General features: G+C 38.5%; 1 protein-coding gene across 1 annotated transcript in view; it reads right to left on the bottom strand.

The window, feature by feature from the left end:
* The window catches only part of MOCOS (molybdenum cofactor sulfurase), a 208,182-nt gene that overhangs the window by 180,685 nt on the left and 13,428 nt on the right, over positions 1–14,069 (bottom strand). The window contains exon 2 of the mRNA XM_084210992.1: positions 609–698. Coding sequence (XP_084067118.1) covers positions 609–698 — 90 coding nt within the window. The remainder of the gene's footprint in view (positions 1–608; positions 699–14,069) is intronic.

Raw genomic sequence — 14,069 nt, 5'->3', positions numbered from 1 at the left:
ATGCAATTCTGTAGATACTTTTACTCACATTCCTCTGTACAGGATTGCTTTGGCAATACCTATCTTTTTTCTGAGTAGGCACCAAAGTATAACAGTCAGAGCAGAGCAAAGTCTAACAGCATCTATTCTGTGCCTACATTCACTTGAGATCTTTGAGCTACACTTTCTTCTGAATAAAATTCTTATACTGAGTCACAGTATAAGCTCTTTGTGATAACTGTCTGAGAAGGAGGGTGGATCTGGATTCTGGTCCTTGCATAAGAAACTAGGTTTGCATTTTTGTGTGGAAATAAACTGCAAAGAATGAACAGGACTTATAGCTAAAATGTATTTCTTTAGCCCAAGCCTGGTGCCCTAACAGAGTCATGCAACAGAGCCAAGTTTGCTTTGATCTTTCTTCTTTACCAACATAGACAGGTCCTTGGCTACCAAAGAACGAAGACCAGGGTGACACAAAGGGCCCATGCCTCCTTCGTAAAACCACTGGTCTTCCAGCTACTCTATAGCATCATTTAAAAACCTGCAGAAGGTCTCTTCCAAGAAGCTCAGTTTTGAATGATTTAGATGGAAAGTTGAGAAGACTCATGGGAACGTTGCTTTGCACTTACCATAAATGTTGTTCCTGAGGTCATCAGTAAAAGCTTTAAGTAGACTCTCTGGGAAAAGCGCTGAACCAGCATGGTCAAGGTAAGTAATCCCTAAAATTCAAATACAATTACTAGTTTCAATTTTTAAAAGATTCGATGCCATTTTCTCACACAGATTACATTGTGAAGTGCACCATTCAAATACCTCTTTTCATTCACTAGCAGAAAATAAAAATTAGGATAAAACAATAGAAGGTAAACATTTTGATTACCTGTGTATAATTTTTAATTAAAACCAAAGAGGTCCTTCCTTTCGGGCTTAGATTACACAATCCTTGGAACAGAAAAGTCTTTTGCTTCTCCTGTACAAAACTGAGCAAGTTGGTGTCTTCAGCCATAGTACCTTGCTACTTCTAGGCACTACTTATTATGAAAACTACTATTACCACAATGCTAATAATTATTATTAACAGCAGCACCAACAGTGATGTCTCCTTGCTGAGAGGTGACGCAACTCTCTCAAGAACTGACAAGACCTAAATCGTTTCTGAAGACCAAAGACAGGACTAGTAGAAGTTTTAATGTATTTAATCATGTCTCCCCACTCTGCTGCACTTAACATTCAATTAATTTTTAAAATCTCCTTTTATATTATTAAGCTATTGCAAAACTTTTAAATAAATGCTTATTGGAAATGAAGGCTTTTTCATGTTTGGCCATTTTAGATTTCTTAATGTTTAGCAATTATTCTTCCATTTCTCCAATGTGTTTCATGCTCTTTATTAGTTTTCTCGTTTCACTTACCTTAAGTATTTCAACCTATTTCAAATTTTAATAATGATGAATATGATTAAGATTAGAATTTATTAAGTATTTTAAAGGTCTTCCCTTTCCACATGGATTTAAAATTGAGTTAAGCTTTAAATGAGATGTCTTGACACTTGGAAATATATAATATTATATATTATGTCACTGTAGCAGTGATCCAGTGGGAAAAGCTGTGAGGCAGGGCTAATAATAAAACTAATCCAGACATCCACCCCTTATTTTCAAAAGAGAAGAGTCCTCTCCTGCTTTAAGATTTCCTCACTTAGAGTACCTAGTAGAAGCAGAATTCTTAATGATGGCTTGAAGTCAGTCAAGTGTTTTAAGGTGCATGGACAAAACCAAGGGTCAAAAAAAAAAATAAGGGGCAACTTATAAGCTGTACAGGTTCTTACTTATTGAAAAAAGATGAATCCTAGGAAGTTTCTCCCAAGCAGTATGAAGCAGCACACACAAGCACTCAGGGGTCAAAACAGATATGGAGGTCTGTCCTGCTCAGTTCCCAAGAGCTGCTCAGCTCTCTGCAGGAATGCAGGGCTTTGGAGGGAGAGAGGACACTGCCCACAGCAGGACACAGCCGGGCCCCTGCCCAGCACTGTGACACAGCTTCTGCCAGCAAGGGGACAGCAGCTTTCTCTCCAGCAGGATCTATGCTCACCATGGCCACCCCAGGACCTGCAGCTTGGCCCCAAAGGCTCAGGCAGGCCCCGAGATGGAGCTCAAGTGTGGAGCAACAGCCCCAAGCTCCACCAGCTCTGACAGCAGCAGTCAGGGCAATAGGCAGCCCACAGTCACTGGCTACTGGTGGGAGAGGCAGGAAAGGCAGGATAGGGGTCCAGAACGGGAAGAGGCAGCTCTGAGCCAGACACAGGTGGAAGAACTGCTGTCCTGGAGGGAGCAATCCTGGCTAACACTCTTCCAACAAAGCCTCCACAGAGGCTCTCATGGGCCAGGTGCATTTAGCTCTCATGGGCACCAGGAGCACAGCCAGGTGATGCTCCTCTGGGAGCAGCTTCTGTGTTTGGACCTTTCCAGCCCTAGGGATGGAGACAGCACTGAAGTCATTACACAGCCCTACAGCATGAGCAAAAACCAGGCAACCAGCTGAGGCTCCTCAAACACAAACCATCCACTGACAAAGGACAGGCACTTCCCATCCTGACCAACACTCCTGTGAGACAATGTGGACAAAAAGACCTCTAGGTAAAGGCCCCTTATGTGGTTTCTCAAGTTTGATTCCTTATGCAGCTCATGAAGAAGGACAATATTGCAGTTCTGTGAAATGGAAGTATAAAAACCAGCTAGTTATTTTTTAAACTCCTCCTCTGGGTATAATACTTTTAAAATCTGTGAGGAAATTTGGCTGAGGAAGGAAATATTATTAATTCTTAAACTTTTATTTTATATTTAATGCTGCTGTTTAATTGAAAACAGAGAACAGCATTTAATACTCTCTCCCACTGCCCAAAAAATGAAATGGGCTCTCTCATCTTTTGAGGCTACACTGAGACAAATACCTTCATTGCTATTGCACTTTTATGATGTAGTTTTTCCTTGCTGTCTTATTTCAACCAAATTATATTTTTAAAGAAAAGAAAAAAAAAGTGGCACATGTATAACACAACAGAAAAAAACATATTAATAACTTTCATTGTGTTTTTCCCCGGTTTAAAAACATTTACTATTTTATCTTTATTGAATGCACATTAAGCAAACAGATTTGTCAGTATATAGAGAACAATACAGTTCCCGTTGTTTCACTGTGGTATTTAGTATATAGGCTGTCAGCACTATGAAATTATACTGTTTATGGGAAATAACAGGAGAAAGAAAATATAATATGATCAACCAAAAGAACATTAAAATGCAATATCCATCAGAACATCGTTTCATTGCTCAGGGAAAATGCAAAATTAACTTTTAGTTTAATTTACATACTATTACGTTTGGAGTGTGTAACTGAGTTCACCAGTCTAACAATATACCAACTATTTGATAAAATCATATTTCAGAAGTAGGATTTTTTAATACAAATATCAAGAACCATGCAATGTGTTGGCATTAGTCATGCAGAGTTATTCAGCCAGAGTATCGGTTCATAAGCCACAATATTCATATGCTAATATCCTTGCAGATTAATTTTACACGGGGAACTCTTTGGGAACCAATACAAGCCAGTCTGTCCTGCTGGAAAAGTCCCAGCCCAGCTCTCTGATCTCCTTATGTGCTACAATTCACCTCTTAACATAGCATTTACCATATCTGTGTGCTATTGGCCCCTTGTAAAAAACCTTCTTGAATGCACACCTACATACAGCCTCCTAAAAGCCAGTTTAACTGAACATTTCTATCTCTTAAAAGAAAAAAGATAATTTAATTTGGAGCATTTTAATATTAGAGTTTAAGGCCAAGCAAGAACACTCAACTGCACAAAAGTCTGAGAACCTGAAAAACCTACAAGGCAATGAGATTAATCTTTGTGAGCCAAATATCTGCTTCTGACAAAAGCACACTTGCCTAAAATGTGACTCCACCTGACTTAGAAGAAATTGAAAGCCATCATGATGAACAGAAAGGTGAACTAAATCTTTTAGTAAATACTAAGCTGTGTAAATGTCTACCACCCAGAGGACAGTGTAGAGGGGAACCACAAAGAGCCACCCTGGAGGCACTTCCTACAACGGCCTGGTGCCACATGGCACTGACTAACTGTCTCCTACTTCACAACCCACCCATAAACCCATGTCTAGTCACCCAGCTCCTCTCTGGCTAAATGATTACTAACTACTTTGGTATTATGAAATATGTTCTTGTAATCCTTGAAACTGTTCTTGGCGCTACACATTTCTGAACTTTGTCTAAGTATCACTTCCAAAATAACCAATTTACCTACGCACCATCTGGACACTCTGTGTTCACCTCCTTAACCTTTCATTATTCTGTGATTCTACTACAGTCACCAAAACAAGCCAACCTGAGCTCCACAAGTTATTTCTCACAGTCCTGACACTTCAAAACTCCTGCACTCCAGCTGATTACAGGCTGCCAGTTATATTGCCCAAAGTCTCGTAATAAAGAATGAAATGTGTAGTTACAAGGCAGCAACTCCACATAGTCATAAATTTTGATTGGTGGATATAATTGCTATTCAGTAAGATTATATACACAATATTACTTGGAAAGCAGATACAGAAAATGCCCTAGGGAGAGAATATATATCTTCAGTATGGCGATATTAAAAAAAAGGGTATGAAATAAACACAAGCTGAAGGCAAAATTAAACATTATCTATCAAAAGATAAATATCACATTTCCATACACCAAGCCATAAGCAGGAGAAAAAACGAGTGACAAAATAGGGAGAAGTGGGCTCTACAGAGGTTGTAGACAAGTGTGATTTCATTTGGACAGAGAGATTTTAACAGGTAGTATCACATCAGGCACCTCAGACTCCTAGAATGATATAATCGTTTGGGTTGGAAGGGACCTTAAAGATCATCTTGCTCCAACCACCCTGCCATGAGCAGGGACACCTTCCATTAGCCCTTCAGGTTGCCTGAAGTCCTATCCAACCTGATTTTGAGCACTTCAAGGGGTGGGGCATCCACAACATCCCTAGGCAATCTGTTCCAATGCTTCACCACCCTCACATTAAAGAATTTTTTCCTAACATATAATTTAAACCTAACTCTTTTCTAGTTGAAGCCATTCCCCCTTGTCCTGTCTGTCTTTGGTTGGAAATGGGGGTCTGTATTCTATTCCTATCTGTTAGAGGTGGGGCAGTTATCTTCTGTTAATTGGGCAGTTTTTCTTTATCTCTTCCACAACCAATCCTCCCTCAGGGGAGATATCTTCTGTTAATGGACCATTGAGTCCCACTGCATGACTGACAAAAAAACATCCTCCCATTGTAAGATGCTCTGCCCAGAGGGAGGAGCCAAGCATTCCTAACTGGATATAATCTGAGATTTTGGGACACCAGAACAGCCTTTCCAGTGGACTACCAGAGGAAGACCAGGCCCATCTACACCACTAGTAGACCTTCAGAGGAAGACTACACCCTTTCTACAGGATCACTGCTTCAACAGAACCACATGTGCCACTCCAGGAGGACTGCCGCCACCATTCCAATTGGTCTGCTACCAGTACCCTGACCAACAGGTTGTATTCTGACTCTGTCAGTGTTGTTTTGTATTACTGCACTGTTTATTTTATTTTTTATTTTCTTCCCTAATGAAGTAGTGTTACTCCTGCTCCCATATCTTTTCCTGAGAGCTCCCCTTAATTTCAAATTTATAAGAATTCAAAGGGACGGGGTTTACATTTTCCATTGCAGGGGAGGCTCCTGCCTTCCTACCAGATAGCTCTCTTTTCAAACCAAAACACTGTCACTACATGCTCTTGTAAAAAGTCCCTCTTCATCTTTCTTGTAGGCTTCAAATACCAGAAGGCTGCAATTATGTCACCCCAAAGCCTTCTCTTCTCCAGGCTGAGCAATCTCAGTTCTCTCAGCCTTTCCTTATGGGAGAGGTGCTCCATTCCTTTAATCATCTTGGTGGCCTCCTCTAGGTTGCACTAACAGGTCAGTGTCCTTCCTGTGTTGAGGACCCCAGAGCTGGATGCAGCACTGCAGGGGGGGCTCTCAACAGAGCAAAGAAGAGGGGCAGAATCACCCCTCTCACCCTGCTGGCCACGCTGCTTTGGATGCAGCCTGGAATACAGCTGGCCTTCCTGGCTGTCAGCACACATGGCTGGGTCACGTCCAGTGCCAGGTTATTTTAGTAATCTAAGTCAGATACCCTTTAGAGTCACCTCCTTCTTTCCAGTCCCTGTGTAAGGCTTTGCTCCCCCAAGGGATGCTCCTAAATTAAATAGCAAAAAGTAGCTTTAACTAAGTAATATAGTACATATAGCCTTTCTAAAAGTGCCTGAAGTTCCTGACACAGGACATGATATGCCTACTACAGACAGATAAAGATCCTCATTACACAAAACCATTAATAAAGTGCATTAAAAGAAAATAAAATCCTACTAATATGGCTTGAGATTTGCCTTTGCTGGATATTTTCTGGATTAACATTTAATGAATATTTTTACCTGCACCTTCAGTTCCTTTTTGGCATTGATTTAGAAAAAAGCTATCACTTCAGAGAATGTTTTCTCAATAACAATATGCCTCTCATCTACACAGTCCTTTTCTGCTAGACAAGGTAATGTTTTATTTCCCTTGCTTAAGGCCAAGGCGCTCTTAAAAAGACCAGAAAAGCATAGTGCTTGATGGACAAGGCCATAGATGCTCAAAGCCTGAATAGTTAGTATGCAGTTAAAGGAGTTCCTCAGCATGACTTGACTTAATTGCTGCAGGCCTGGTGAAGTAACGCAGCAGTCACCCCACAGTCATGGGGCACATTCTGCCAGTCCACCAAATTCATCAATTCAAGTAATCACAGTTTGACCCGACTGCCAAATGCTGCTCCACACTAGGCTCCAACCAACCAGGATAATGGTACCAATATTTTAAGGGCTGCTATCCAGTTACTGAGTTCCATGGGAAAATGGTGTTTAATTAATGTGTTTGAGTGTTTGACTTGATGGACTCATTAAAAAAAGCAAAGCATGAAATGTGCAATTACATTTATCCATAATAAGTTCCCATTATTTTTTTCATGTGCTATTGGCTTGCATTATTTGCTCTCACTGCATTATTACCTACAGCAAAGCAGGCAGAACATCAAAACCCTTTTCAGAGAATACTGCACAGTCTCTTTGCTTGCTGTACTCCCCAGCAGGGGCTATACCAACTCCACAAAAGGTGGATGAGGTTATTCAGTGTCATTATGCACTGACACTGCTCTATGTATGAGTTCCTACTTGCAGGTTTCAGTTTACAGCCTACTGGTTCTGAGGAAAAGGGGAGCGCAAAAGAAAGCAATGATTTCACATTTACTAAGAAATCACATCCAAGCCTATGTATTCTTCACAGCTACAGAAAAAAAAACGAACAAAAACTGCAAGCCTTCAAATTTCATCATTTGCCAACTCCTGTGTTAAATGAGACTGCAGGAAAGGGATCAATCAGCACTCCCCTTCATCCTTACAGGCCTACCTGTAAGACATAGCTTTGCTCAGAGCATCACTGGGGCAGGATTAAATATCAACTGCACTCAGTGATGTTATTTCCACTGACAGCTTTAATGGGTTGTGTGAGACTGGTTGAAGTCTTACTTGTGGGCAAGAACCAGAGGTGCCCCAGCTTCATACAAATAACCTACAATAACCTACTGCAGCCTGTCTCTCTGTCTTTGGATGAAATATACATCACAAGTGATTCATATTCATGCATTTCTTCAAACAACTACAACTTCCTCAGACAAAAACCAGCATTCACACCTCCCTAGAGAAGATACAATCATCTTTCAGTCTCTTTCTTTTTTCCCTTTCTCTCTGATGAAGTTGATCACATGAAAGAAGTGTTGAAAGAGAGCATATTCTCCATTCTTCTATTACTGGAAAATGCTTTTGTTGGTTTTCCAGAAAATGTCACAGAAACATTCACAATTGTGTTGGAAAGAGGCAGTTTTGTGTAGGAAAGAGAATTCCCTCGAGATGAAAACACGATGGCAAAAAACAATGTTTAAGGAATCATAATAATTGTTTATAATAGCGGTCATTACCTAAACATTTTAGTAGCATACTCCTGCTCTTTTTTCCTTTCTTTTCTTCCCATGAACAGACTTTTAAAAATGTTTAAAACTGACTTTTCTAGTCAGTTCTATTTCTTGCTCTGTGACCTGAAATAGTGGGCTTCATATTAGGACAAAACAGTGACTCAATATTCCCTCAAAAATATAGAAAATTAATTGTGCAGATATATAGAAAGCTTTTTACATTATTTTATGTGTTTCCAAAAGCACTAGAAGATAAATTAAGTTCAAAACAAAAACCAGTGAGTAACCCTTTTCCCTTAAAACTCATTTCATTACGCAGAAATAATTCTTTATGAGTTTCTGGCAGCTAGAGCCTTGGGTTGAACTTCCAACCATAGCAATAATTAAAAACCCACATGAGAACTGGTACACACAATGAACACTCAATGACAGAGAGCAAAAATCAATTGTCCCCACTGTTGAGGCCTTGCAGAAGTATTTCCTGGCCATCATTCCTTCCCAATGACAAGACCACATTAACACCTTGTTTGGCGAATGTACCAATACTTCTCTCTGCTGCTTTTTCTGGTAAAGAAGCAAGGCTGCTACTGCAAACCAGTAGTAAAGTTATTCTGCAGTGGAAGTTCTTCATACAAGGCTTCCTGCAGACATTTAGAGCCCTTGATTTCCTCTACTGTCCAGCAAAAAGTCCAGGAACAAATAGTGAAGATCAATTTCAGGGATGTAAGAATAAGTGAAGCATAAATTTCCATTCAGCATAAATTTGAACTTTCAGGGAAAAATATGTAAAACCAAATGACCACATTACCAAGAGGAACTGAGCATAAATTCAAAGATAGTGGAATGAAGAGTGTGAGTGAGGACTTTAGCAAAAGCCACACTCGTGAGATGAGAGGTCTGTGAAGTTTCTCCTGGCCCGTAGTGGGCAGTCCTTTGCTACAACATTCATCAGCTAAACTACCTCCATATTAAAAACAAGCCGCTTGTTAGTCTATTTGCTCAAACCAGAACAGCACTTCAGAATTGTGTCTTCCTAGTAAGAAACTACATCTCAACCTCTAGACTGTTTTTCCATGATCAGTGTATTCTCATATCTCTCATGTCAGCATTGCTGTGCTTTAATACCTATCTTGAGCCACTCAGCTTTAACAGGTATTTTTCCCTTGACAATCCAGTAGCACCTCTCCACCTGCTCTGGCTAAAACTGCCGTGCTCCTTTATTCCTAATAAATGGTAATTCCAACAGCTCATTTCAATGCCAGCCATGCCTCTTCCAGCTAGAAGCCCTTCCTCTGGGAGCAGCAGGGGATTCGAGATCAGGAGTGGGGGAGCGAAACAGGCATTCCAGAAGATGATGTCAGAACTTTGGAAACCCACAGTTAAGTATCCCTAACTTTACTGGAAAAATACCTCATTAGACCAACATATCCAGATTTCTTGGGTTACACTCCTAATTGTTATTCCTGATTTACACCCCTAAATAATTGTAGAGCAGTCAGAAAAAACCCCATTATTAAACCAGGGAGAGGTTTCAATGCTTGAAATGCCCATATATAATACTTGACCAGGATCTCCTGTATCTCCTTTTCACCAGTGAGCGGCCATCAACAAAAAGTGAAACCACAAACACAAGACAGCAAGAACGGAGTGTAAAAATGTTATGCATAGGAGTTTCAGTATCGCTACTGAGTAAATACTTAAGACTTAATACAAACAATTTACTTTTAATGAGGCAGAGAAAATACTGAGATTTCATTAGGGAGATAGTAAGTATGCATGAAAAACTATGTATAAGCTTTTCTTCTGCATATGTATCGGGTTAATCTAGACATTTTTCCATCATAAAATCTTTTGGTTCCAAGTTTCCACAGATTAACTTACACTTTATAGTAATTTGTTCCTAATGCTCTCTCAGGTGCAACTATAAACAGACCAACATAAAAGGTAAGATTATACTCAATTGCTTTACCTCTATTGAAGTTCATTGACCACATTAGGTATGCAGATATCAATAACAGAACTCATTAAAAAACCTTATTTCATATTTAGGGATTTTTTAAAAATAAGAATTATTTTGTAAATTTTTTGAGGACTGACTGTAATTTTTTGATACCTCCACAAAATTGTAATACTTCAGTACAAAAATCATCTCCTAATTGGAAAATAAAATTGTTTTCACTCAAAAAAAAATCTAACAGACACAAGTTTCTGTAAATAAAATTTAATAGGTATGCAATTAAACATTGGCATAAATATTCTGTTACTACCTTATTTTACTCAACCCAAATTAGTTTCCACAGGTTGTCTTCCATTTCTTAGGGGTATTCCCAAGCATAGATTCAAATACCCAACAATCATTTTCAGAAATGTTCTAGGAATGAAAAAATACATTTATCAAAAAATATTGGTATAGGAAACCAAAGGTTTTAATTCTGAAACAGTTTGTCAACTGTAGAGATTTGTTAACTAGTTCTGACAAAAGTACCAACTTGCTAATGAGTAGGTCTGAAAACAACAGTATATGATAGAAATCCTACTTAACAGACCTGCTTTAAATACAAATAATAGCATGCAACTTCCAGATACTCAATTTTTTTCAAAAATCTCCATATTAAAGCTTTCTAAAAGAAAACTATAAATCTCTTGAGCTATTGGCACAAACATGTAATTTACAACCATCTTTCTTAAAGAATGGCTAGCATGTGACACAACTTTTGGAAGTCTGGTGATTACTTTGAATCTGACTTTGGGCTACCACAATCCCCTGTTTGACACTGCCATAAAGATTTTTAGAAGGAGGAGTTTGTGGCCCTTCAAGAGACATTACATTGCACAGGGTACAGATACTGTACCTTCAGAGGACAGGCTCTCTGAACTCAAAGGGCTGCAACCCAACAAAAAAAGTCTTTTCCAAAGTCCAGTGACTCGAAAGGACCCCATGCAGAGTCTGATTGCATTTCTGCTGTACTACAGTGAATAACCGAAGCAGAACTTTGCCTTAGGTCACAGAGACCTCAACTCTGCAAAGAGAAACAAACTCCATTCAAACATGAGACCACATGTCAAGGTTTCCAGAGCCTTTGAAGTAATTATGAGTAAATCTGAGTTAAACCATTAACAAATACACTATAACCAGCACTTCCTAAACACACTGCATTGGTTGTCTTTCTGGTTCCAGGCCAAGTTAAAGATCTGGGCTACACTTCACAGAAGCCCAAATGACCTTTGAAACAAGTGAAATTTTCTTTTCTTTAATCAAAAGCATTGGACTGCTTATACAGCTGTATCTTCATCTGGCACCTACAGAACATTTTCAGTCTCTAGGGTATGCATGCACTCTCTAAAAGTCCAGGTATCAATTTTAGAAGTACAATATTTGTAATAGCCCATAGACAAGAGGAGTAAGAGTGCTGTAATAACAGGCAAAAGTAACAGAATCTCAAAATCACACAAATCAATTTACTAGAGTCAGTTACCTCAAATGAAGAACTGCTCCAGAGGTGTGTGTTTACGCATCCAGGTGATTCTTTATTTCCTCCTAGCACATATTGCACACATATTGTACATATCTTATTTAAAAATATGAACAAATGTGCCTGTGTACGCAGTGCTGACATGGGTATATGAATATATGTAAATAAGTATCCCCTTTAGAGGATAATTAGTGTTTTCCTGTTGCTTCTCGTAGCAGAACATAAGGAAAAGCAGATGTGAGCCTCAAGACTCTCTTCCCTTACAGCTCTTTTCCACTTTCTCTTCTCTAGCGCTTCTCCAATTGTACATTTTGATATTTTTGGCAAAGTCATAACATAGAAGCTATCACATCTGCTTTCAAATAAAATCAACATCTACAGAACATCATCAACACTCAACAAAAACAAAACCAATTTCGGTAACAATACGCTAACCACAGTTACCAGTGAGTATCTTTGCTGACTCAGGCACACTTCTAATTTGAATAAATTTGCATCCATCATAGAATTCCACTACTGGGGACTGAGTTCAAATCCTGCTCAGCTCAATGAAAGTCTACTCAGTCAACTACTCCTTTGCATCTTTGTTTATCAGAATGCTCTGTGTTTAAATGAAAGTAGTATTTGGGGCACAAGTGAAGTTAGTCCAATTTAAGTTAGTACCAAGAGAGATAAATATCTGAGTATCATAAAAACCCAATGAGAGCCTGACACTACTGATATAAACATACAGAATTTCATTTTTGGTAGCAATCTTACATTGGATATCTTTGGCTACAAAAATGAGTTTCACCATTCTTCGTTTTTTTTAATGGACCCAGCCACAAGCAATTACTACATCTTCCCAGTTTTTATCAGCTTCACTAGGTCAGAATATAATTTATCTCAATCACAGGTCTTCTTTCAATACTAATGACTTTCAAAATTAAAGAGAATTATAATTTCATGATAAATGATTCAAAGTACTAAATACAAATGGCTTCATTAACTGTAGTAAAATATTCTGCATGGAAAAACAAATATTTCAGTCTCCCTAATCTCAGAAGTCTGAGCTTAAATTCACAACTCTGCCCCAACACCAGCTATTACACTTTGCCTCAGAGCATCTAAGAAAACATGATGTATTTAAAAATCAAGGTCTTCCCCCACAAACTGTATAATACCTGAATAAATGACAAGACCAGACACAACATTCATGTAATATATCTTACTCAATTTCTGAGACAAAACACTTGAAAATGCTACCTAGAAAAAACTACAGATGGCATATGCGCTTCCAGAAGTGACTACAGTCATATGGATTTCAAGTATGGGTAGCAATTCCCTGTGTGGAGCCTCCTCCATAATTAGCACAGTCACACAGAAATGCTACAGCTCCTGGAATTCCTTAGGCAGGCCAAAGGCTGCTCTTTCTTTACAGACCATTTCTACAGATGCTGTACAAACCAGATGGCTGAACACCCTCATCATTACATGGGCAGAGGATGTCTGGTGACACATGAAGAGTTACACAAGCGAAGAAATTCAGGAACTGATTCCGTAACATGAAGCAAGGATAGAGAGGAATTTTAAGTGAGGTGAGAATTATTTATAATAATTAATTACCTAATTAATAATGAACAGTATTACCATAATTGTAAAAGTAATAGTAATTTGCTATTATTTCAAAGTTAATTTTCAAATACATCCTCAGACTAGACTAGAGGTATAGAGTTGCTATAACTAGAGGTAACATCTCAGAATAGTACTGAGCTTCTGTAATGAGTTTTTTATATCCTCAAAATTTCTACTTTTGTTGAATTTGTGCTTCCAGACATTTTATTATCATATTCCCCCAAATCAAGTATGTTTAAGGCAAGAATACTACATTTGGTTCCCATAACTTGCATTCTAAAGTTACTTATTTAGATGAAATAAACTTGTAATTCGGTTTAATTTTAGCAAAACTGCATGAACAGTTTTCACCAGGAAAAACCTAAATACATCAACACCACTTTCTAAAATAGTGAGTAAAAGTTCCAGAGGAGCACAGAAAGGCCAAGGTACGGCTCAGGGCTTTGGAAACTCTAAGGGAAAGGAGCATACCTCTAAGCAAAAGAACAACAAAATCAAACTGGTTAAGTAAAATTTTTAATTTTAAAATTAGTATCTTAGCATGCCCTCATCTGTGTCCTTAGTTACAGCTACCTCAAGAAGGATCTAATTTCTAAGGAACTGTAAGATCACAATTATTGTAAATCTGGTTCAGTAAGATATCTCAATCTGCCCACCACATTTCAAATTAGACTATTAACAATTCAAACAACTAATGGGAAAAAAATATGGGTCACAATACCCTGAAACAGTGGTAACTCAAAGAACGCATCTAACTCAGTGCATACAACAACTGGTTCTACATGTTTCATTCCAGATCTACTTACTTCCCAAAACTCCTTTCCAAACTTGTGCCATAAATACTGGAATGCAAACAATTCCTATTATGTCATATAATTACCACCATAACAAAATTAATGGCT

Source organism: Fringilla coelebs (genome assembly GCF_963513975.1).
Source record: "Fringilla coelebs genome assembly, chromosome: 1".
Lineage (NCBI taxonomy): Eukaryota > Metazoa > Chordata > Aves > Passeriformes > Fringillidae > Fringilla > Fringilla coelebs.
Note: the sequence above shows the minus strand (reverse complement) of the source record. Positions and strands in the feature narration are given on the sequence as shown.